Below are 26,543 nucleotides of genomic sequence, written 5' to 3'. Positions count from 1 at the left end.
GAAAGAATCTGAAGTATTACTGAAGTTATCCATGAAATGAGTGGTCTGAGGATGGACTGGGGTGAGCAAGAAGGCAAGCGAAGCCAGATGCAGATGGATAAGAGAGGCCTCTAGGGGAGGAAGGAATAGGCTTAAGAACAGATCTAGGAACTGGTGGTCGGGATGAAGGAGTGGAGCAGGTTCAGGAGGTTGTAGTCAAAACGAAGAGCTCAAAAGTCTGATATCCTGAAAGTGGAGCACTTTTAAGTAGTTTAAAAGATCCAGGTTGGCATCTCACAGGGGGCCGAAAATCATCACAGTTTAAGTGGATAAGAAACGATGAGACCAGAATGTGGATGGTGTTGAAATCTCTGGGGATAATGGCAGTGGGAGTGGGAAGGAAAGAAATCTACTGACGTTTATAAAGCACAAACTGTTCAGTACTCATTTCCTCACAAAAATCTCCCTTGCTCTATCAAAGAACAAAAAGAGCCAGATGATTTACTTTAAAAAATAAAAAGCTCTCTATCTGTGTCAAGCAGCAAAACTTCCTCAGGCTTTCTCTTCAAATACTTGGTCTGACCAGAGTTTATTTCTTTAGGAGTTGGAGATCAGAGGGCCTAACTTGGAAAAGACACATTTCTTCAAGGATTTGAGAACTCCTGCCAGAACAGGGCTAAGTGCCAAAGGACATGATCCTTAATTTGAGCCAGTAGCTATCATCAGGGTGACAGCTTCCTGGAACACAAATTTCCTTCTGAACACAAGGAAACCTGGAGGAGTAGTTTGTGAGTATACAACCATGCAAATAGTATTTTATGGTATACAGCAGTGCCCTAGCTTAACCTGACTGCCTCGTTTTATGAATTCATATTATGATGTTCGGAGTACATGAGGAAGAAGTGATAGAAGACTATGAGAACAAGGAAAAGTTTCATTTTCTGTCAGGTGGGAAAAAACCATATTACAAAAGAGCTTATAGAGAATGAGTGATCCTTAAAAAAATGATATATCCATGTGTGTATATATATATATATGAAAGGCATATATGTGTATAAAAACTTAATAGCATTAGACTACTCAGCTTTGGGGCAGAGGATAAAAATATTCAGCTTTGGATTCTAGGACAAGGTCACTGAAAAGAGGAAGAAAATACAAGAATGATTTATTTTTAAAGAATTAGTAATACAGTACATCTTAAGCAATGAGTCTAGGTGAGGGACCTACCTTTCAGACAACCTGCCATAACCACTTCCAAAGGAACCTGTTTCATTCAGCTTTGGATTCTAGGACAAGGTCACTGAAAAGAGGAAGAAAATACAAGAATGATTTATTTTTAAAGAATTAGTAATACAGTACATCTTAAGCAATGAGTCTAGGTGAGGGACCTACCTTTCAGACAACCTGCCATAACCACTTCCAAAGGAACCTGTTTCATGGAGGTGGAGGCCCCATACTATCCTCCCAGGCCAGGATGCCACTCTGCCCCAGAGAGCCAAATGAGAAGCAGAATTGTCAGGGAATTCCGGACACTGACATTCTTTGTTCTGATGCAGTCATAGAAAGCACAAGAAATCTGTTTTAATAGTGGACTTTCATAAACAACAAGGACCTACTGTATAGTACAGGGAACTATATTCAATATCTTGTAATAACCTATAATGGAAAAGAATCTAAAAAAGAATATATATCTGAATTACTTTGCTGTACACCTGAATCATTGTAATTCAACTATACTTCAATTAAAACAATTTCTAATACATAAAAATTTTAAAAAGAAAAAAAATGGACTTTCAATATTTAGATGTGACCTCAACTTGATACTTAGTAATGTTTTAGCCCAGCTGAGACTGATAGGGCAATCTGAACTGGTCTCCTTAAAATGAATTTGTCTCTACCATATTAGAAATTGTGATTTCTCAAGTATTTGCTTCTTGGGCTGAATTTTAACTAACATCATAGAGATTAATGAGGTAATCATTTAAATATGGATGAAATTAATTCTACATCAACTTTCTTGTCAGAAGCTACCAGAAACCCTTCACATAACACTGCTATTTATAATAAATTATCATGGTTATTTTAATAACAATCCATTTGATAACAGTGTACTTCTGAGAGTACTCTGGTAGCAAAACAATTTTTGGCTGTTATCAGTGACTAGATAATTGTCTTCCTGTTTATTTCAATTCCTGGTTGAAGGCAAGTTGTATATGTACAGTCTCTGGAAGCATCCATCAGATCAAGTATTGCCAACAGAGACAAAACTTGGGGAGAAGAGTCCTCAGGGAATCTTTTTTTTTTCATTTATTTATTTTACTTTTATTTATTTTTGGCTGCATTGGGTCTTTTGTTGCTGTGCATAGTCTTTCTCTAGTTGCAGTGAGCGGGGGCGACTCTTCGTTGCAGTGTGCAGGCTTCTCATTGTGGTGGCTTATCTTGTTGCGGAGCACAGGCTCTAGGCGCACGGGCTTCAGTGGTTGTGGCACACGGGCTCAGCAGTTGTGGCTCGCAGGCTTAATTGCTCTGCAGCATGTGGGATCTTCCCGGACCAGGGCTCGAAACAGTGTCCTCTGCATTGGCAGGCGGATTCTTAACCACTGCGCCACCAGGGAGGCTGCCCTCAGGGAATCTTGAAACACCATAACAGAAACATGATAAGAGAAAATTAAAGATTATTTCTCAAGATTTACTGCATTTACTTACTCATTGGTGTTCACGTCTCCCGTTTTTTGTTTTTGTTTTTAGTTTTGTGGCATTTATTTTCATTACGTACACTGAGAGAATATTCTCACCATCTCCCGTATGTTTTTTCATCCTGCTGGTTTGAATGGCTTCCTCTAAGTAGGTCTCTGAATGGAACTTCCTTCATTTATATCACATGGACTCAAGCTTGTAATTGGCTGGGATAAGGCAGGGAACGTTTGGTCTCTCTCCTCCACCCCCACACCCCACCTCCTGCCCAGGTGCCTTTTACTCACATCCTTCCTTTTTTTATTTTATTTATTTATTTATTTATTTTTGGCTGCACTGGGTCTTCGTGGCTGCACGCAGGCTCTTCACTGCAATGAGCGGGCTTCTCACTGCGGTGGCTTCTCTTGTTGCGGAGCACAGGCTCTAGGCGCGTGGGCTTCACTAGTTGTGGAGCACAGGCTTAGTTGCTTCGCGGCATGTAGGATCTTCCCAGACCAGGGATCGAACCTGTGTCCCCTGCACTGGCAGGTGGATTCTTAACCACTGCGCCACCAGGGAAGTCCCTTAGATCCTTTCTTATCCTTGTTCTCCTCCGGCCTCCTGTAGGGCTGTGGGCTTTAGAGATGCCTCATTTCCCACTACCCCTCATCCTCCCATCTAATTCCCACCTAGGGTTGCCAGATATAGCAACTAAAACTACAGGATGCCCTGTTCATTTTGAATTTTAGACAGGCAGTGAATATGTTAGTGTCAGTATGTCTCTGCAATACTTGTGATGTGCTTATACAAGAAATTGTCATTTATCTGAAATTCAAATTTAATTGGGAGACCGTATTTTATCTGCCAACCCTACCGTCACCCTGGGGTTATAGGAGGCTCCAGCAGCTGCCTTGTCCCACTTACTAAGAACTCTTAGTTCTGCTTAAGTCCCAGCCCTGAAAGAACCCAAATCTAAATCCTACAATTTCATCAGAGTGATCTATGTTCCTCCACTCCCAGTCATTCCCACAATGATTCCCTTAGATGTTTCTCACTCCAGGAATTCCAAGTTGCTGAAGGATGGGCAAAGTACCTGATCTAGACTCCATTTAGCTTTGCCCTCAAGTATCCTGATAATTTTGATTTTTAGCAAAGATAAGACTCACCGTGATGGGCCAGAATTCAGGTGCCTGCATAACATACCCTTCCTTTCCATGCCTGCTCTAGAATGAACCTATCAGGGAAAAAGAAATCTAATGTGAACACATATGCATTTTATAGCACCTTAGGACAGTTCTTTAAAAAGCAAGAAACCTGCTAAAGGAACAGGGAAGCAGTAATTATTTAAGTGCAAACTTGAAGAGACAAATTCATTTAATGTGAAGAACAAGGCACCTGAGGTGAGGTAGTCCCAGCAGAGCCCTGAGAGAATGAGCTCAGTCTTCTCCTTCGAGATTTTCTCTTTACTGGGTCTGAGAACAGCAGGAGGAAAAGAGAGTGTAAATTCAGAAGCATGCCAGAGGGAAGCACAAAGCATTTTAGACATACTTTTCAGTGGCAGAGTCAGTGCCCTTTCAAAGCTTTCATTGTTCATGGCTGGCCAACTTTAAAGATACTCTCAATCCAGGGCACAGGTTTTTAAAGAATTCCTTCTTCCCACTGTGTCTGGGACCTTGAAAGACAGGTAGCTTTTGTCTCACTCAGGTGATCAGAATACAAAAGGCAGCCTAAGTGTTGGGTACCAGCTGCCTCCATTCAAAGAATCCCTGAACTCTCCAAGGTCCCGTGTCAGTGCGATGGATTTTGAGCCCCCTAGAATTGCCCTGCTCCCGGACAAATGCCAGATGCACCTCAGTTTACAAGCAGAAATTAGGGTTTTGTTTTGGAATGGTATTAAAGAGTTCACAAATAATGTAGTTTCCCTAACACAATTTTCTACCCTGATGAGCCACCGTGGAAATGTGAGCCCTTGAAGAGGTCATCCTGCCTGTTCCCTTCCTCTCATTCTCCCCACTTTCTCTTATGTGGCTAACGAAGTTTCTAAATCTACATACCGGATGCTCTACCATTCAGTCTGTCTGAGTTTTTATGAACTACTCTAGTCTAAGTTACAGTGTACAGTAGAAGAAAGACTATTTGACTTGAGAATCAGAAGAGCTGGGTTACGGTTGAAATGTCTCTGTGGGATCCAAGGGAGCCATTGCATCTTCCTGGGTCTATTCCTCCTCTATAAAATGTGACTGTTGGACTTTATGTTCTTCAAGGTTCACTCCTGCTCTGAAGTTCTATGATTCTTTTTGTATCCTCTCCCATCTCTAGAGCAACTTGTGAGGAATTTGCATTACGCTTTTAGACAAGCTTATTTAACAAATGCTTTCTTTCCTTATTTTCTTAAAACTAGGATAGTTTCTTAAAAAAAAGTTTAGCTCGCTGAAAGCACAGTGTTCTAAGTAGGTAGTTCATGAAATCTAGAAAATAAACAGGTTGGATTTATGAGAGCTTTCCGATTCTCAGCATCTTTCAATGCCCTCAATGTATCAGGCACTTGTCTGGAGAGCTCCTTCCTCTAGGGGGCAGTAGTGTTGAATCCAACAATGCGTAAGGAGGTAAAACATCCCCTCCTCTGTTTTTCCTGGATTGTCTCTGTGCATAATACACACCTTACTTATATCCATGTACATTGTTTGATATAAATGAAGTCATTGTTTTTTCATGTAAATAACTTTTTTATGCTAACATACTTTTTTCAGTTACGTTGTTGTAAATGCATCAATTTTAAGTGTTTAGTGTGATGAATTTGACTAATATATACATACACCTATGTCAGCACCACTCAGAACTTTCCATCACCCCCACAAAACTCTCTTGTGCCCTTTTCCTCAGGCAACTAGTATTCTGATTTTTATCACCATAGACTGGTTTTGTCTGCTCTTGAATATCAAATTATATAGTATGTATGAGTAAGGAAAGAACTGTTAAGAAGTGTTACAGACACGAATATTTTCAGCTAAAATCAAGACATAAGCTGCCTAGCAAGGGAGTAAAACAGAGAGGCAACAAATTACTCACTTTGGTAAAGTAAGTCAATCTTGATAAAATGAAAATAATCTATATACTTTAGAAAGCCCTCATACCAAGTGATGGAATTAATAGTGTTGACAAAATGCTGAATTAGTCTGGAAAAGGCATTATAGGATGAAGAAGAAACAATCACAATTTAAAGAGAAGGAATTGCCCCCTTTCCTCCAACCCAAATCATTGGGTGATAAGTAAAAGTTGCTAATACACATCTGACATCTGGGCCAGCTCATCATACAGGACCACAAGTGATTCAGTGTGGGAAGGAGATAACATGTAGAGGATGAGATGATATCAGAAATGGAGAAAGGGTTTACAAACAACCCAGAGCCCAGGGCCAGATGGATTGGTTCTGCTATTGGTGGACCTGGAAGGGTAGCAAAATGGATACCAGAAGACCCTGTTGCCCAAGTAAGTGGAATAGCTGGCTCAATAGGAGAAAGGTAGGTATCACTCTGCACCAAGTTCCCCAACTTTGGATAAGCCTCAAATCCTAACAAATGTTAGGGGAAAAAATGCAACCGGTTATGAAAATATATTATATCTTATTAAAAAATCAATTTATTGATATGCAAACCAACTGGACCAAACAGGACAAACTGGATCAGACAGGACAGAAGCAATGCTCTAAACAAGCATCAACAATCAACTTAAGAGCTCTGATGCCAACCAGGAGGACACACAAACACAAGTTTAGCATGGGGGTAAGAGTCTTTATGTCTTCCGGTGAAGGCAAAGCCATTTGGTTGGCACTTCGTAGGAATATCTTTCCACCAGGTTGTCATCATAAGGTATGTGCCACGAGTCTCCAGTTGTTTGCACCACGGTGTCATAGATGAGAATATGCTGTTGAATTAAAAAGGGAACCACACATTGAGAACAACACTAAAGGAATATCTAGCCATTTCCCTTTCTCTTCTGACAGCTTCTCAGTTTGCTTCAGAGATGTAGTCTCTGTCTTACTTAACAATGGATTTTGAAAGAGCAGCTAACTCTGTGAAGATGAATGCCGGGGGTGGGGGGCCGTAGGGGGCGGGATAAATTAGGAGTTGGGATTGACACATACACACTACTATATGTAAAACAGGTAAACAACAAGGACCTACGGTACAGCACAGGGAACTATACTCAATATTTTGTAATAACCTATAATGGAAAAGAATCTGAAAAAGAATATATATATATACATATATATGTATAACTGAGTCACTTTGCTGTACGCTTGAAACTAACAGAACTGTTAGTGACTGACTGTATCTCTGTGGTAATTTGATACCATATTTCCTATAAACGTTGTTTTATACATTTTTTGACCACTGGACCATATTTATCATTGGCTAGTGTATTTTTCTGTAGTAACTCGCCTTTAGATTTTCTCCCTTTGCTTTCACACAGGATGAATCCTTGTACTTACAGGTATTTAAACTAGAATCAAAAAAGAACTCAAAAAAAAAAAAAAAAAAAAAAAGAACTCAATTGAGACCGTGCCACAGCAGTGGATTAAACAGGAAAAAGGAGTTATTTAGCAGAAATAGAAGTTATGACGAACCATAAGGAATATGGAATTTTGAGCTATTGTAAATAAGCAGGAGAATAAAAAACACATATGAGGATTTGTAATTGATGTCACAACTGATGACATTACAGGTGTTTTCAACATGTCAATTAACGTGGGGTTGGCCTATGAAAACTTTGCTCTGGCAGACTCTGTGTTTCTAGGATCTGGGTAATTCCAAATACCGAACTAAAGCTGAGAAAAATAAAACATTGAGGGACTTCCCGGGTGGTCCAGTGGTTAAGACTCTGTGCTCCCAATGCATGGGGCCTGGTTTCGATCCCTGGTCAGGGAACTAGATCCCGCATGCATGCCGCAACTAAAACCCAGTGCAGCCAAATATATCAATCAATCAATCAATCAATATTTAGAAGTAAAATAAAACATTGAGAACTAGTTGACTATGCCACATTCTTACTATCTACTTGGCTCTGCTGACATTATGTAGAGAACAGGTAACATACCTGAAAAGTTATTTTTGATCCCGGATGCCTACTAACAATTGCCAGCTGATGTCCCTGCTGCCACTTAAAGAACAGGCGTTGGGTCTTGGCATCAGGCAGACAGGCCTTGTGGTCCCGCATCAGATCTTTTGTGATAAACTTGCAGTGGTTCCCCGAGTGCAGTGTGGCATACAGAAGGAATGGATCGTCCTCTGAGCTGAGTCAGGCATAAGAAAGAACACAATCAAGCACACGCCCAAAGAGGCAAAGAACAGCATTCTTCACCATGCTGTTTTCTTCTTACTCTACTTTCCTCAGAAGTGTTCTGCTTTCTTAACTGACATGATCTCAGTGATACGTAAGAGCCGTCTGCAAGTCCTAGCTGGTAGACAACACTATCTAGAACACAGATGGAAAGCTAAGGGGAAAGGAATGCTAATGCTAGGGATTCTTAGCAGCTCAACTGGGCTCTTCCACTAGAATGGAGAACTCTAACAGTAATTCTCTCATCATACTCAAAAGCTGGGTCTCTGTGTTCCCAGGGTGTTTTTCCTATCTGCTTCATCCACCACAGAGCACACCTTTCCCTGTCTCCATTCCTCACTCGAATTCATAATACTAACAGGGCAGGATGACAATTTCTTGCAAAAGTAAGGGGCTGACCTCAAAGCTGAAACTGGTTATCCCCAAGCAGCTTCTGGGTAGTCATCCTGATCAGCACCCCAAAGGCATCTCCAACTTGAGAAGAGCCAGGAGCACAAAGCCTCCAATGGGCCCTCAACATCAGTGCTGACCACTTGAATACATGTGCTGTAAAAACAGCGGTGGCTACCTTGGCTCAGGAGATTTGGACAGCAACATGTGATAAGCCCTATGCCTTGATCCAAATGACCCAAAGTGGACCCTTTAAAGTTTACCTTATACTGACGTATTTCAAGTGAAATGATAAAACAACTGGGATCTGTCTGAAAAATCTCCAGGAAAAAGAGAGAGGAAAAGAAAAGAGAAAACATGTGGAGGTTGTATGGAGCAAGGTTAACAAATGACGGTGACTGCTGGAGCGGGGCGACAGTCACGTGGGGATTCACTATACTGCTCTCTCTACTGCATGGTTGAACAGGCTTCTTCGGCACATTAATGGAAAACAGAGTTAATGTTACAAATGTAAATACTCAAATCCAAAGCCATAGAATGTCCCTGAATCAATCTTTACAACTGGGTTTGGATCTTCAGTGTATGCAATAAATACAGGCTCCAAACCAAACACGAGACCAATTTTCAACAGGCTTCTTGGTTATAACACTGCATTTATCCAGTTCTTCCACCTAAGAAAAATAATGATGATGGTGACAGCAACAAACATACGCGCCTGCCATGTACTTGGTGCTGTATGATTTGTAAGTTTCTTCTCATTTAATCCTCATGAGGGTTGCATATGAAGAAAAGAAAACACAGAGAAGGGAAACGCCTTCCCAGACAGGAAGTGGCAGGGCCATGATCTAAACCTGGGTGGATTCATTCCCAAGCCTGCGCTCTTAAGGTTTACCCAGTATTGCCTAAGGTGACTGCATGAAGAGCATTATTATTGTCTTATAGTCCTGGAGAGATGGAAGCACCCCCCTCCCATGAATAAATAAAAGGACTTAGCTAAAGAAAAATGGGATTTGGTTTGGGATCTGAAGGAGGGGTTAGCTTCCAGCTTTGTGCACTGAGTGCCATTTGACCTTTCTTTTCCGGGGAGGAGGGGAACGCGCTGTGCAGCCTGCAAGATTCTTAGTTTCCCGACCAGGGATTGAACCTGGGCCACGGCAGTGAGTGCCGAGTCCTACCCACTGGACTGCCAGGGAATTCCTCCATTTGACCTTTTTAAGAAGAAATGACTTGGGGAATACTGACAAACCTTGAAGTTATAACATTCAATCTAATGAAACCTAGACTTGGGGCTGAGGTGCGCTCATTATCCATGCAAAGTTGGAAATAAACCTTTGTCGGCATGAACAGTGTGAAAACCTAAATGCATGCTGAAAGTTAATACGTGCTGTTGTGGATCTGTGCTCCTTCTGATCAGCTGCTTTTTCATACTCTATGGACACTGTATATTATGTGGCTGACCATGTTTTCCTTGTTCCTTTGGCTTCCTGGGAAGCTGTAGCTCATAGCAACATTCCCTTTACATTGAGAAGAAAATCCAGAGCCCACGAGGAACTCTGCAAGGTGGTCCCTGCCTTTTCTCGGACCTCAGAACTGACTACCTTCCCTCTTGCTGCCCCCAGCCCATCCACACTGGCCTGCCAGCCTTCCTCATTCCTGCCTCAGGCCCTTTTCAACACTTGCTGTTCCCTCTGCCTGGTAGCTTCTTCCCAGCACCCTTCCCCCTTTCTCAAATGACTCACTCATTCCCTTCACATCTGTCCCCTCCCAAAGGCTTTTTCCACTCCCCTCTGACCTATCCCCGACCTAGTCCCCTTCCAGCTCCTTACTCTGCTTCATTGTCTTCACAGCTTCGATCACTGCCTGGAATTACATTACCTGTGTATTTGTTTACCTGTTTACTGTTAAGTCACAAGAGGGCAGGGACTTGGTCTTGTTCACTGCTGTTTCTCCAAGAACACAGAAGGTGCTCATATTTGTAAAATATTTGTTAAATGATCTATTTAGGAATTTATGGCATGCATTCTGTGTACTAATCTCATTTGGGGCTTTAACTCATTTCTCCTTTAACCTGATTTCCTCATCTATTTAAGTTTATCCTGCTGTAAAAACTATATTTTTGTAAGCTGTCTCAAATTTTTTTTTTTTTGGAATGAGGCTGAGTATATATACATACATACACACACATGCACTTTAAAAAATGGCAAAAAATAGGTAACAAGCAGATGACTGGAGCCTAGTGTAACTCACTTAATAACTTCAATACCTACATGTTGTCAGCAAAAAAAAAGCTGGCTTGCTTTTGCACCTTTTCCATATCATCCTTCCTCCACCGGGAATTCTGCTTTAACATATGCTTCCGGCCCAGGACCAGCACTTGAAGATTCTGCTTGGCTAGTTGAGAGACCACATCCAAGAGCTAAAAAACACAAAGCCAGTCCCCAAGAGGGTCAAGGGAAGAATCTCAAGTAAGGGGAGTGATTCTTGCAGATGGTAATCTCAATGGTCAAATAGTCTTTTCCGGTAAGAGGTGAGAAAACATTCCTTAAAATAACAGTCCATCTTTGCAAATAAGCATGAGGAAAATGCTCCCTGGTCACAACTTAATGTCTAACACCTGCCCACCGGCCAGGCTACACTGGATACCTGGGGAGGTTTCTAAGCATAGACTGCATTCCCTAGAGCCCATGGGGATAGAGGTAGGGGGACTAAGAAGGTTGGGGTTTGGTCCCTACACACTCCCAACCTTGTTTCAACCCCAACAGCTCAGTTTTTGTATACAGTATTTATATATTGGTATTCTGCATAGGCTTTTATTCGAGTAAAGGGTTCTACTTTTTTTTTTAAGTTTGTAAATAGCCAGAATACTGACTTTTCAGTCAACTTTTCCATGTCATGACTCTGCTGAGACTGCTACCTTTCACTGAAATCCCTTTTTCCTCCCAAAGGTCTGTCAATTTCCATTCTCTAGCTTATTTTCCACTCAGTGAATCTACTCCCCATTCTCTCCACTTTCCACATGTCTTGTGCGCACATGAACTCCTCTCAAAAGTTTACACTGGGATTTTTAGTAAATCTAGTACTTTGGTGAGCTTGCTTACATTCATTCTTTCATAAGGAAAAGTCCATAGATTACTTTTACGTAAAACCTATTAAACTAAGCTATTAATGGATATTACTAAGTATAATATGTAAAAGCTAATGAAAAACTATAACTTAAGTTATATAATAGTGTATCGGAAGTATAAAAGTTCTGTAATTTATAAAAACTGTTGGGCTGGGACTTCACTGGTGGTGCAGTGGATAAGAATCTGCCTGCCAGTGCAGGGGACACTGGTTCGATCCCTGGTCTGAGAAGATCCCACATGCTGCGGAGCAACAAAGCCCATGTGCCACAACTACTGAGCCCACGCACCACAACTACTGAAGCCCGTGCACCCTAGAACCCATGCTCTGCAACAAGAGAAGCCACCGCAATGAGAAGCCCGCACACCACAACGAAGAGTAGCCCCTACTCGTCACAACTAGAGAAAGCCCATGTGCAGCAACGAAGACCCAACGCAGCCAAAAGTAAATAAAATTAAAAATATTTTTTTATTAAAAAAAAAAACAACTGCTGGGCCTACGAAAATCACAAGTTGAAAGTCATTGAAGAATCCTTAGTTTTCTTGGGTCTTGGTTAGAAAAGGCATTTTCTTTAGTCTAGCTTCCCCTTACTCATAAATTTCTTCCCATGTAGACTTTCAGGATATTATTTAAAATTCTCTGATCAATAAAATTTCATTAATTTATTTCGTCAGTTGTCAAATATTGCTTGAGTACCTGTTATGTCTAATACACATGCAGACTCCTGTTAGTCTAATAATGAATTAACAAGGGCTGAATTTTTAAATTACTGTTTAATGCTTCGGATTTATGTATTTTTTTGGCCCATCCAACTCCATTACTAATCTTATTATTTTAGGAAACAGTAGTGAGTTTTATTATCACGAATTCTTAGTTCTAGAATTAAAGGACAGAATAGACACAAGTTGGCCACTGAATGTGAGCTGATACTCAAGCAGAGAAGTGTATCAAGACCAGTGTGAGGACTCTGACCCAAAGTTTTACGACCAGTAAAATAAAATTCTTCCCTTCAAAGCTATGAATAATGGCTTCTGTGTTCATTCAACAGTTATTTCCCAGGCCTCTCTATGTACAAGGCACATGGTAGGTATCACAGCTTACAAAATTTTGAAAGACATGGCCCCTGCCTTTAGTGAGGGAGTGCCTAATAATTTTCTTACCCAACTGTCAAGCCTGGGAAGATGTATATGCTGGCTCTACATATACTGGATGGTTAATAAACATTTTCTGATTAGCTGAAGAATATGCCTACCTCTATTTTTAATCTACCAAAAAGTAGCTCATTATTGAAAACTTGAAAAATATAAACAAGAAGGTGAAAGAAGAAATCACTCACACCTCACTACCCAAAGACTGCTAACATGTTTTTGCCAGTCTATTTATTCTATGCATTTTTACATAATCTTATAAGCCACTATTTTAAAAGTTGGGTTAGTAATTAAAAGTAAACATCTTCACTAAAAAAGTTTGGTTCATGGATTCAAACACCCCAAAAGACAATGAGAGTGTATCTCCTTCAAAGTGCATTTATAACATTCCTTTATTAAAGCTATGCTGAGATGACAGATTATTTTCAATGAGCCCAGATACAAAATGACAACTGGATTCATTAAGAGGAATGACTATTGCTTTCTAAAAATTCCTATATGAATTCCCACAAAGTATTTTAAAGATACAAAAAAAATCAAACAAAACCAATTTTTGATACTGATTCCATGCATTTGAGAAGACATGGCTTAAAGAAAAACAAAATTGGGTCTTCACATCTATACCTTGGTTTAGATAAATAGCCTTGAGTTTACTAATATTAAGTTAAAGGTAGGGGCCCAAGGACGAGCAGAAAAGGCTTAGCCTGAACTACTCTGAGGCACCATCTTGTGGCTGAGAGGTCTCTACTAGTAGCAGCTCTCTGAAAATGATGCAAACAAGGGAGAATAAAGACACAGAAAGAAAGATAAGTGTACGGAACAGAGGCACTTGCCTGAAATTCTGTGGACAATCTAGCTATGAGCTTACTTCCTCTGGGGTAAATTCCAAGGCTGGATCCAGTGGGCTGGGTCAGAGTCATAGGTATACTTAGAATAGTAAAGAAAAAGTAAATTCACCTTAATTCTATGTTAGATCAAAAATAAAATGGGGAGAAATTTCCACTTCTGGGAAGATGGAGTGGATGTACTTTTCCCTATTTCTTCCACCACGTACAACTAAAACCCCAGATGTTATATATAAAACAAACATAAGACTTTGAAAAGTAGAGACAAAAAGGTAGACTGGCTAGGGACCTTGGGACGTGAGGAATGACATGTTGGTGTTATTTGGATTTTCTTTTTGCCTCATATATCCTATACTTGGAGATCAAGAAGCCAGCAACCTGGAAATGCCAATGGATGCAGACAAAAAAAGACCAACAAAGGCCAGTTCTCACTAGCCAAAGGACCAGAAAAGACGCAGTCTAGCAACACAGAAAACCTGCTGAAGTGATAACACCAGGAGACTGTGATGTTATATGTGTGTGTGTGTGTGTGTATACACATGTAATACCTAGAGCAACCATTAAAAATGCTATACAAAGAGTATACTCAAAAACACTATGATTAAAAAACAAAACAAAATACCCACTATAGACACATAAAAATGGAATTCTAAAAAAAGTTAAAGTAGCCCACAGGAAGGCAGGAAAAATAAAACAGAAACAGAAAACAGAGATGATAGAAAACAAAAAATAAAATGGCAGGCATAAGCCCTAACATATCAACAATAACATAAAATATAAAGGTTTTTAATACATCAATTAAAAGACAGAGCACATACCAGAATTTTATTCCTTTTTAAGCCTGAATAGTATTCCATTGTGTGTATATACAACATTTTGTTTATCTATTCATGTCGATGGATATTTGGGTTATTTCCAAAACCTTCCTTCTTGAACTTATCCTGTAATGAATATCCCTATATATGAGGCATATTGATTATAGCTATCTTGCTGGAAGAACTGGCATAGAACTTCTAATGTCTGTAGACATTAAATCCCAAAGACTTTAGAATTTTGAAGATCTACAGTCCACACAACTCAGGAAATGTCAGAGACTGCAGAGGGGGAGGTAGAAAGTTAAGAATAGGGAGAGGAAGTTACACTTGCTATTTAGGATTACTCAGAAAAGCTCTTGCTCTCATTGGCCTCTCCCACCTCTCAGGCAGCTTTTCTATTTCCTGAGCATCCCTATGCACTTATTTCTACCACATGTAGCTCTGCCAATTGTATTTTTAGCCTAAGCTTAGGAACTACCTTTCAGCAGTTTTATGCCAAAAGTAAGTCACTTATGAGTAATGTCACTTATGAATTAAAAAAAAAACCCTCTTATGTATTCCTACCAGAGACAAACCAAATTAGAATAGAAGCCAAACCAGAAAATGTTTGCACCAAATATTAAGCTGCAACTTGTTTTTACTCTTCTGGTTTTTGGAGAATCATCCTTTAGACATCTTAAGGAGCAATGTGGGAGGGGAGGCGGGTGAGATCTGATTCCAGCTTAACCTTGAGATACTGAGTACCCAGAGTTCTGGAATCAATTAGGAAATTTAAATATTCTCTGGAATCAGCTGTACTGTGCATTTTGCTCTACTGTGTGGCTCAGATTCCAGACCCCTTAGGCAAGTCTAGAACTGTCCTCACCATCTCTGGGTTCTCCAGGTTGAGAACATCCCAGAGTGGATCTTTTTTTTTTCCCTTTAGTATTTATTTATTTATTTATTTGCTTGCACTGGGTCTTAGTTGCAGCAGGCGGGCTCCTTAGTTGTGGCTTGCCAGTTCCTTAGTTGCGGCACACGGGCTCCTTAGTTGTGGCATGCAAACTCTTAGTTGTATCATGCATGTGGGATCTAGTTCCTTGACCAGGGATCAAACCTGGGGCCCCTGTATTGGGAGCATGGAGCCTTTTTTTTTTGCGGTACGCGGGCCTCTCACTGTTGTGGCCTCTCCCGTTGCGGAGCACAGGCTCCAGACGCACAGGCTCAGCGGCCATGGCTCACGGGCCCAGCCGCTCTGTGGCATGTGGGATCTTCCCGGACCGGGGCACGAACCTGTGTCCCCTCCATCGGCAGGTGGACTCTCAACCACTGCGCCACCAGGGAAGCCCCAGGGAGCATGCAGTCTTATTCACTGCACCACCACGGAAGTCCCCCAGAATGGATCTTGGCTTCTGTCATCATGACTGCCCTGAGCTCAAGGAAACTCTTCCACATCTCTCTCATTTAAATCTAATCCCTGTTCAGAGTCTCAAGGGGGAGGATTGCCTTTTCCAGGATATCGACCATTCTGTACATATGGATATTTGTCACATACCCCTTTATCCTTCCTATGAAGGCCCAGTTTGGTCTTGGATGAACCCTGAAGACAATAAGTCAGACACAAAAGGACGAATATTGTATGATTTCATTTATACGAGTTACCTAGAGTAGTCAAATTCACAGAGACAGAAAATAGAATGGTGGTTGTCAGGGGCCAGAGAAAGGGAAATAAAGGAGTTATTGTTTAATGGGTATAGAGTTTCAGTCTGGGAAGATGAAGAAGTTCTGGAGATGGATGACGGGGATTGTTGCACAACAACGTAAAGTACTTAATGCTACTGAATCATACACTTGAAAATGGTTAAAATGATACATTGTATGTTACGTATATTTTACCACAATAAAAAGTTTTACTACAGAAAATTTTAAATATAAACAAAAATAAGCAGAATAGCATGATGTGCCCGTCACCCAGCTTCAATAATTATCAGGTCATGGCCAATCTAATTTAATCTATATCTGCACCTACTTCTGCCTCATATTATTCTGAAACAAATCCTAGACATCATATCATTTCAACTGTGAATATGTCAGAATGTATTTCTAAATATAAGGACTCTTAAAAAAATAAGCATAATACCATGATCACATCTAAAAAAATTAACAATAATTCCTTAATATCAAACATACAATCAGTATTTATATTTCTCTAGGTTACATACTTTTTTAAAAATCAGCATCTAAAAGAACTCCATACATTGCCATTGCCTGATTGCAGTTAAAGAAATGCAGAGGCTAGTCTGATGGAAGTTCCCACATTTAGATTTTGCTAACAGCATCCCTGTGGTATCATGTAACATATTCTCTAGTCTTTCTATGTTTCCTATAAATTGGTAGTTAGACCTAGAGACTTGATCAGATTCAAGGGTTTTTTTGGTATGTATGAGTGTGTGTGTGCATGTGTACATTTAGAATTGTGGCCCTGATAAAGTGAAAAGGTCAGTTCATTCATCAAAAATGAGCAACTTCTCTGTCAGTCACTAGGCAGAGGGTATTGGGGATGCAGATACCGATATAAAGACACATTTATCCCTAGCCTCCAGGAGGTTGCAGTCAAATGACTGTAATGTGATGTAAAAAGTGCTAAGGAGGAGGACAAAGAATGAGCACTTAAATCAGACCGGGGGTAGGGACGGTGGTCAGGGAAGTCACCACAAAGGAAGCAACGGCTGAGCTGTGTTTTCAGATGAATTAATCCGGGCAAGGAATGGGAGTTTCCAAGGACAAGAAGCAGCATGTTGAAGGTGGGCGCTCTTTATTAGTGCGCTGAATTCAGGGAACCACCGAGGTGTGGGAGGTTGACACAGGGAGTGTGAGATATAAGGCTGGAAATGACTGTAAGGGTCAGATCACAGGGGTCTGTGTAAACCATGATAAGGAATCTTTTACCACCTGAAAGCAGTGGAGAAAAAAAAAGGATTTAAACAGGAGCGTGACATGACTACCCATTTAGAGAGGTCAAAATTGTGGATTGCAAGAAGGCTGAACTAGAATAGGGAAATCAAGTAAGGGGGCTTCTGCAGTAATTCAGGTAACAGATAATGAGAACTGAGGTGCTGGCAGTAAGGATGGAGAGAAGAGAGCCCTCTGTGAGTAAAGCAGAACTGATCAGACTTAGTCATTGACTGAATGTAGGAAACAGGGAGAGGAATAAACCAAAGAAGAGTTGGACAACTGGATGGATGATGGCAGCAAGACAGGGTCTACGAGAGGCGGAGCTCGTGATATCCCCAGGCGGGAGAGGCCCAATGGGCAGCCAGTCAGGTGACATTTAGGAGAGGGCTTTGAGATAAAATAAAGATTTGGAGTCATCAGGAAACATATATAGGCAGGAGCCATCAGCGAGTGGAAGAGGTCTAACAGACTCAGAAGGAAAGGAGCAGAGGATGAAAACTGAGGAACATTATTACTTAAAAGACAGAGTTATAAGAAAAGCCATCAATGGAAGCTGAGGAATGGCCAGAGAGACAGAAGAAAACCAGGAGACAGTGACCAGTCTCTCAGAAAGGCTATAAGGAGCGTTTCAAGAAGGAAAGAGAGACGAGGCATCAGCGCTACAGACACACCAAAACATGGCCTGCGCCCCAGAGGCGGCATTTTGATGATGCCATGGTGGGCAGGATGGTAAATTCACTTGGTTTCCTAAACTCTATATATAAAGCTGCAGTCTGCTTTGTCCAGAGAGACTGTCTTACAAGCACGGCTCTTTTTTGCTTACCAAAAATCACTATCAATTATGCTTTTCATTTCAGATACTGAGTGGTGTGGCCTCTTTACAACCTCCAACCTTCCAGAAGCTTCACTGAGTAAGGAGGAGGTTTTGTTTTTGTTTTTTTAAGATGGAAGAGACTTGAGAATGTTTCTATTCTGGTCAGAAAAAGTCAATAGCAAGGTAGAGGCTGAAGATACAGGCACAGAAGGGATAATTGCGAGAACAAGGTTCTGAGAAAGGCGGAGATCTAGAGAACAGGCGATGAGAATACCTCTTGCACCGAGGTGAGTTTTGAGCACAGGCTCGTTGGTTTGATTGCGTGGTTGGTGCACGTGTATGCGGTGACTACGTCAACACGTGAGGTCATTCCTCCTGATAGCTTCCATTTTCTGTGTGCCACACGTGAGTCAGTGGCCCAGGGAGGCTGGAGGGGGTGGTAGAGGAGGCTTGAGGGCTGCCTGTGACACAGATGAGATGCAGCTGGCGCGAGACTGGGAGTGGGAGCTGAGTGGACTGCGGATGTAAAAGCGCAAAAGCCCAGGTGAGGCTAGAGGTGGCAGCAGGGGGGACAATGGGGAGATTTACAGCCCTCTGCATCCTGGCTGCAGTGTGGGATAATGATCGGGATAACAATTGATCGGTTGCCCCTTGCTCCACGTAAACATTTGGTCAAAAGGCATTTCCAGGTGGAACCATAATGGAAACATCAGTCATCTAATATCACTCTCCCTATCTATTTACTATTAAAGATACCAGTCCAAATTGATATTTACATAGTATAAGATCTGTGCTTTGGCATTCTGGCCTGAGTCAGGAATTCCAAATTCCTATCTCATTTGTTTGTTCAGATCTCTTTAATTCTAAAATGTGAATAAGGTGCCCCCCACCCTCCTTAACAGCGTTGTCATTTATCAAGTCGTCATCAACAAACATGTAAAATGTCATCACTCGCAATTTCTATAACGAAAAGATTTTTGGAGAAATGATCTCCAAACCACTTGGCTTTGAGGGCAGGCTCTCTCTGACAACGTCTCTTCCTTTTAATGACTTCAGGAAACACCTAGGGGTCTATATGATAAGGTGGTCGGTCCCAGGGGGCTGCATTTTAGTGCTGAAGTCTGTTTCCTTCCTCAACTACCTCTCTCTCCACCTTCTGTCCAACCTCCCTGCCCCCCTCTAATGAATCAGTGAGGGAACTGTGAGAAGCTCTACTTATCTTAGCCTTAGGAGCAGCCCCCCAATTCTCTTCTGCTGTTAGAGCCCAGCACTCCGTGGACACTGCACCCAGTGTCATTCCCTGGCAGCTTCTGATGCTGCTATTCGATGTGTGAAATGAATGTGTCAATTGCTCTCAGGAAACAAGGAAAGTTTGAAGATTCTTGCACTCAGCCCTGGATAGTTTTCTTTAAAGGATCTGATATAGAAGGGGAGCTTGATTAAAGTAGAAATTATTCTCCCTGGAAACAGTCAGAAGCTGTTATAGGTGCAAATTGCAACCAGGTAGCATGTTTGAGGAGCAAGGCCTCATGCACTCGATGGGTCTAAGCTTTTGGAGGCCTCACTTTTCTCAGATAAAACCATGCAAGTGCTCACACCAAGGAGGACATGAGGTGATTTCATCTTTGACCTGCCCCCTCTTTACACACACACACACACACACACACACACACACACACCCCTGTAGTTCAGCACCTGAGCTGGGGAAGGAAAGCAGATTAATTTTAAACAGAATGTTGACATTAAAGAGACTATTTTGAGTTATTTATAAGTAGAAAAACTTAAAATTCCATAAAAAATCAAAGAGAAATTCTTAAAACCACCACAAATAGCCTGCATATTGTTCCACCGTGAAAAGGTACCGAGTACACACCAGTTACACACGGTCGTTTGGAACCCTACAGCCAGGAAACACATGTCCACTCTTTATGCTACTGCTTCACTGAAGACAACCTCATGGCAACATGGGGCGTGAACTAGGATGGTTGGTCCGGGGGGGTTCCTATTTGAGTCTGGGTGTCTTTCAGGATATGATGGTGTTAAGTCAAAGGCAGACAAGAGAAAGTACGAAAAGAAAATAAAGACTCTTTGGATCATTTTCATTCATGCATTAATTAATTTTGAGAATTGTTTCCTACAAACTAAGACAAAGTGAAACCACCTCAGGGCACACTGATTGATGAACTCTATGGAGGCAGTGTTGTCAAACTCAGAAGACCACAAACACAGTGTTTGAAACTGATGCACTGTGCATTCCACAAAGTTTACAACAGAAGAAACAAGGGAAGTCATAACTTATACTAGAACAATGGTGTTTTCTACTTGTTTCTATGTTCCTACAGGCTGCAGGTAAGCTAATATCTAGTTTCATTCTCTTCTTTGTCTTTGTTCCTTTCACTTTTCTCTTGAACTATGTTTTGGAAAGAGAATCCCTGTCTTAGAAATAGTCCTTGAGTGAATGCTGAATTCACCATTTTTCTGTGTACCTCTGGAAATGCCACTGAGGAGGAGAGTGTAGGAAACTCACCAAGGTTGTGGCTCAAGGCTCTCACCATGTTTTCATCTGCCAGCTACTCACTGGTACAGTATCAGCCTCAGTTCTACGTTTGAGAGTTACTGCTGCTTGCCAGTGAGAATGGAAGGAAGAAATATCACTCTTTACTTAAAGAAGGTCAATGATATTTCTTTGCTGAACTGTTCAAGCGTTGTATACCGTGTAAGATCCAGATGAGCATTTAATGAAGATAGGAGTACTGGAAGAAGGTGAGAAAAGGAAGTGTTTTAGAGAAGCAGCAGAAGCTGAGGTGAGGAGAGAGAGGGAAGCTTTCACTGGGTGGTATTCAAGGAGTGGAAGTTTCATAAGCCTGGTGGCATAGTTCCAGAAAGGAGAGGCTGACACTGAGCTGGAGTCCTGCTCCCACCTCTGGGACCATGTGCTTTAAGCACAGATTTAAAACTCTGATGACTGACTGAGTCTGCAAAGCTCTTTGAAACTCTTGGAAGAAAGTATATACACAAAATACTACTACTTTATTATGATGTCATAAATGATCCCACTGGTTTGTATGAGACTCACCATGTCCTATATCCTGCTTCCGTTAGTCATTGATATTTTAGGGAAATTTCAATGATCTCATGTTGTCTTTAGTCAATGAAACAATTCTACTGAGGAAGAGAAATGCCTTTCCTGCCTTGGGAACATCCTGTCAAGTGTGGGATGTGTTTCCTGCCTGCCATGTCTTCTCCAGTCTATGCCATTAGCGCCCACACAGTTATCCAGCCTTCTAGAAAATGATCAAACATTTTCTAAATGTTCAGAACATTTAGCTGGATGGATTTCCCCAGCCAGCTGAGAGTCAGAGCTGTCTACAAGACAGCAGGTTTGGCTCTTGACTCAGAGTGTGACTTTTCTCCAAACATTTACATGCATCCTTTGGTCTTTTTAGTTTTTCTGTAAAATATCTGTGTTTCCTTGATCATTGTGAGGCAGGAAAGGATAGTATTTTGAAGACTGAAAACTAATTTCAGGAAGATTAAATTAACTTATTCTCATGCATATTAATTTCCACTTTTAAAAGTTAATTAAAAACTTCTCGGGCTTCCCTGGTGGCGCAGTAGTTGAGAGTCCGCCTGCCGATGCAGGGGACACGGGTTCGTGCCCCAGTCCTGGAGGATCCCACGTGCCGTGGAGCAGCTGGGCCCGTGAGCCATGGCCGCTAAGCCTCCGCGTCCGGAGCCTGTGCTCCGCAACGGGAGAGGCCACAACAGTGAGAGGCCTGCGTACCTCAAAAAAAAACCCCAAAAAACTTCTCCTAGGGTTCTAGATCCTGTCCATGGACAGGGAATAATTTGCTCACACTGGGAAAGTATGTAAACACTTTCAGGCTCATAAGCTACCATTTAATGACTACAAGAGAAAGAATATGATAAGTAGGGCTCTGGAGGACTGAAATTTTCTGTAGCTTCTCCATGGCTGCACTGCTTCACACAGCTTTTGTCTTGGTACAGAGCCATACACAATTGTACACTATGGCAATTCGCTTTGTTTTCTGCAACAACCCTGTCAGTTCAAAACATATAAAACACCTAGGTATATAAAAAATACCTTGGACATCTCCAGTTAATGTTCCAAGCTGTCTATCTGTACAGTAGGAGGTTTTACACAATAAACGAAACTAACAGAGACATAAAAGAGACTTTTCCAATTTATATCTACTATTTAATAGCATAGTGATTAAGTAATAAAATAGTAATAGTAATTAAGAGCACAGGCTTTAGTGTCCAGCTTTAGTGTCCAGCTGCCTGGGTTCAAATTCTGGTTCTACGAGGTCAGAGCTGTGTGACCTCTGTTACATTTCCTATTGAGCCTCTGTTTCAACACTGGTAAAATGGAGATACAAATTGGCTTATTATGAAGATTAATTTTGATGCATGTAGAAACAAAGCACATGGAAAAGTATTCAATAAATATTAGCTATTATTAGACAGTACAGTCTGGATTAGTAAATTTAGACCTCCCAAGCCCTACTGATCCCCCCAAACACCCCCTCCAAAAAAGAACAACACAAAAGGAAAAGGAAAGGAAAGAGAATAAAATTTTAAAAGAGAAAGAAAAGAGAGATTCTTTTGGTATTATCACAGACTTGGGTGATTTTTGTGTTAATCTCTCAACATGTTAAGAGTAGAACATAAACAAACGTTCAGGTTTAGAAGGCAAAAAGAACATGTGCATCTAAACTTAATCCCACTTGAAACTCCCAATAAAACTATAATACAGAGTCTTTCTAAAATGACAAACCCACAGAAACATGGAGAATAAGAGGGAAGACAACATCAGTAAAATCTGGAAGCTGGAAAGCAGACGGACAAGTGGTAACCGACCTTGCAGATCCAACGGAGTCAAATTTGAAGATGGGTCAGCTAAGATCCAACCCAACCTCTCAAGACTCCAGAACTAGAAGCAAAGAGGGGAGGCTAAATGGGGATGTGTGGTTAACTAAGGAGAATCAGGTAAAAGCTGCTGAAGAAAATTTAGATTCCTAGATTTGTGTGCCCCTGCCCCCATCCATATTGCCCCTGCTGGGGTGGGGGAGGGAAGTCTGAAGATTCATTATGAGGATGTGGTAAGTCAGAGGAAATCTAGCCTGGCATACCAAGCACATGTGACAGTGTGATCACCACACTGAAAGTAGAGATTAAGTGAATGCATGCATACTGAAAGCAAAATGCAGAGAAACTCAGATTTTCCCCCCTAATTGGCTCTCAGAACGCTGGCAGGAAGGCCTTTACCCTGCAGTCAGAGGACTGAAAACTCTCCTTTGGGGAATATGACCAGTGAAAAAGGAAAAAAAACGTAAAGATTCTGATTATTGGGAATTCCCCAACAAATGGCCCACCCAGTTCACCCGGCTGGTGAAGTCAACCAAGACATGCCCCACCTACACAGTCAGAGCTTCCAATCAGCTCTTTAGATCATCTTTAACCATAAGCAGACAGCAAAGAATTATCAGACAGCTGTGGAGAGCCTGCAAAATGTAAGACTCTAAAACAACTAAAGAAAACAAAAACCTGAAACAGTGAAGACTACAAAAGGAGAAGGCAAAACTCCCACAAAAACCTCGCATAAAAATCCTATGAGGGAGACCTTCAAGATGGCGGAGGATTAAGACATGGAGATTGCCTTCCTCTCCACAAATGCATCAGAAATACATCTACATGTGGAACAACTCCTACAAAATACCTACTGAATGTGGGCAGAAGACCTCAGACTTCCCAAAAGGGTCTTGGTGCTCCGGCTGTGTGTCAGGCCTGTGCCTCTGAGAAGGGAGAGCTGAGTTCAGGACACAGGTCCACCAGAGACCTCCCGGCTCCACATAATATCAAAGAGCGAAAGCTCTCCCAGACAGGTCCATCTCAACGCTAAGACCCAGCTCCACTCAACGACGAGCAAGCTCCAGAGCTGGACACTCTATACCAAACAACTAGCAAGACAGGAACACAAGTGCACCCATTAGCAGAGAGGCTGCCTAAAATCATAATAAGGTCACAGACACCCCAAAACACACCACCGGATGCAGTCCTGCCCACCAGAAAGACAAGATCCAGCCTCATCCACCAGAACACAGGCACTAGTCCCCTCCACCAGGAAGCCTACACAACCCACTGAACCAACCTTAGCCACTGGGAGCTGAAACCAAAAACAAAGGGAATTACAAACCTGCAGACCGCAAAAAGGAGACCCCAAACACAGTAAGTGAGGCAAAATGAGAAGACAGAGAAACACATAGCAGATGAAGGAGCAAGGTAAAAACCCACCAGACCAAACAAATGAAGAGGAAATAGGCAGTCTACCTGAAAAAGAATTCAGAATAATGATAGTAAAGATGATCCAAAATCTTGGAAACAGAATGGAGAAAATACAAGAAACATTTAACAAGGACCTAGAAGAACTAAAGAGCAAACAAACAATGATGAACAACACAATAAATGAAATTAAAAATTCTCTAGAAGGAATCAATAGCAGAATAACTGAGGCAGAGGAATGGATAAATGACCTGGAAGATAAAATAGTGGAAATAACTACCATAGAGCAGAAAAAAGAAAAAAGAATGAAAAGAATTGAGGACAGTCTCAGAGACCTCTGGGACAACATTACATGCACCAACATTCGAATTATAGGGGTCCCAGAAGAAGAAAAAAAGAAAAAGACTGAGAAAATATTTGAAGAGATTATAGTTGAAAACTTCCCTAATATGGGAAAGGAAATAGTCAATCAAGTCCAGGAAGCACAGAGAGTCTCATACAGGATAAATCCAAGGAGAAACACGCCAAGCCACATATTAATCAAACTATCAAAAATCAAATACAAAGAAAACATATTAAAAGCAGCAAGGGAAAAACAACAAATAACATACAAGGGAATCCCCATAAGGTTAACAGCTGATCTTTCAGCAGAAACTCTGCAAGCCAGAAGGGAGTAGCAGGACATATTTAAACTGATGAAAGGGAAAAACCTACAACCAAGATTACCCTACTCACCAAGGATCTGTCAGATTTGACAGAGAAATTAAAACCTTTACAGACAAGCAAAAGCTAAGAGAATTCAGCACCACCAAACCAGCTTTACGACAAATGCTAAAGGAACTTCTCTAGGCAGGAAACACAAGAGAAGGAAAAGACCTACAATAACAAACCCAAAACAATTAAGAAAATGGTAATAGGAACATACATATTGATAACTACCTTAAATGTAAATGGATTAAATGATCCAACCAAAAGACATAGACTGGCTGAATGGATACAAAAACAAGAACCGTATATATGCTGTCTACAAGAGACCCACTTCAGACCTAGGGACACATACAGACTGAAAGTGAGGGGATGGAAAAAGATATTCCATGCAAATAGAAATCAAAAGAAAGCTGGAGTAGCAATTCTCATACCAGGCAAAATGGACTTTAAAATAAAGACTATTACAACAGACAAAGAAGGACACTACATAATGATCAAGGGATCAATCCAAGAAGAAGATATAACAATTGTAAATAATTATGCAACCAACATAGGAGCACCTCAATACATAAGGCAAATGCTAACAGCCATAAAAGGGGAAATCAACAGTAACACAATCATAGTAGGGGACTTTAACACCCCACTTTCACCAATGGACAGCTCATCCAAAATGAAAATAAATAAGGAAACACAAGCTTTAAATGATACATTAAACAAGATGGACTTAATTGATATTTACAGGACATTCCATCCAAAAACAACAGAATACACTTTTTTCTCAAGTGCTCATGGAACATTCTCCAGGATAGATCATATCTTGGGTCACAAATCAAGCCTTGGGAAATTTAAGAAAACTGAAATTGTATCAAGTATCTTTTCCGACCACAATGCTATGAGACTAGATATCAATTACAGGAAAAGAGCTGTAAAAAATACAAACACATGGAGGCTAAACAATACATTATTAAATAACCAAGAGATCACTGAAGAAATCAAACAGGAAAGCAGAACATACCTAGAAACAAATGGCAATGAAAACACGACGATCCAAAATCTAGGGGATGCAGCAAAAGCAGTTCTAAGAGGGAAGTTTATAGCAATAAAATCCTACCTCAAGAAACAAGAAACATCTTAATTAAACAACCTAACCTTACACCTAAAGCAATTGGAGAAAGAAGAACAAAAAAACCCCAATGTTAGCATTAGGAAGGAAATCATAAAGAGCAGATCAGAAATAAATGAAAAAGAAATGAAGGAAACAATAGCAAAGATCAATAAAACTAAAAGCTGGTTCTTTGAGAAGATAAACAAAATTGATAAACCATTAGCCAGACTCATCAAGAAGAAAAGAGAGAAGACTCAAATCAATAGAATTAGAAATGAAAAAGGAGAATAACAACTGACACTGCAGAAATACAAAGGATCATGAGGGATTACTACAAGCAACTACATGCCAATAAAATGGACAACC

At 40.9% G+C, this 26,543-nt stretch overlaps 1 protein-coding gene across 4 annotated transcripts in view; it reads right to left on the bottom strand.

Moving 5' to 3' along the window:
* Positions 1-6,280: 6,280 nt before the first annotated feature.
* PRORP (protein only RNase P catalytic subunit) overlaps positions 6,281-26,543 on the bottom strand; it is a 123,581-nt gene continuing 103,318 nt past the window's right edge. For all 4 annotated transcript variants that reach the window (XM_082617397.1, XM_082617395.1, XM_082617398.1 and 1 more), the window contains 3 exons: positions 10,650-10,798; positions 7,750-7,945; positions 6,281-6,576 (listed from right to left, as the gene is read on the bottom strand). In XM_082617397.1, the coding sequence (XP_082473523.1) occupies positions 6,445-6,576; positions 7,750-7,945; positions 10,650-10,798 (477 nt within the window). In that variant the 3' untranslated portion in view covers positions 6,281-6,444. The remainder of the gene's footprint in view (positions 6,577-7,749; positions 7,946-10,649; positions 10,799-26,543) is intronic.

This window comes from Mesoplodon mirus (assembly GCF_964341445.2).
Source record: "Mesoplodon mirus genome assembly, chromosome: 4".
Lineage (NCBI taxonomy): Eukaryota > Metazoa > Chordata > Mammalia > Artiodactyla > Ziphiidae > Mesoplodon > Mesoplodon mirus.
Note: the sequence above shows the minus strand (reverse complement) of the source record. Positions and strands in the feature narration are given on the sequence as shown.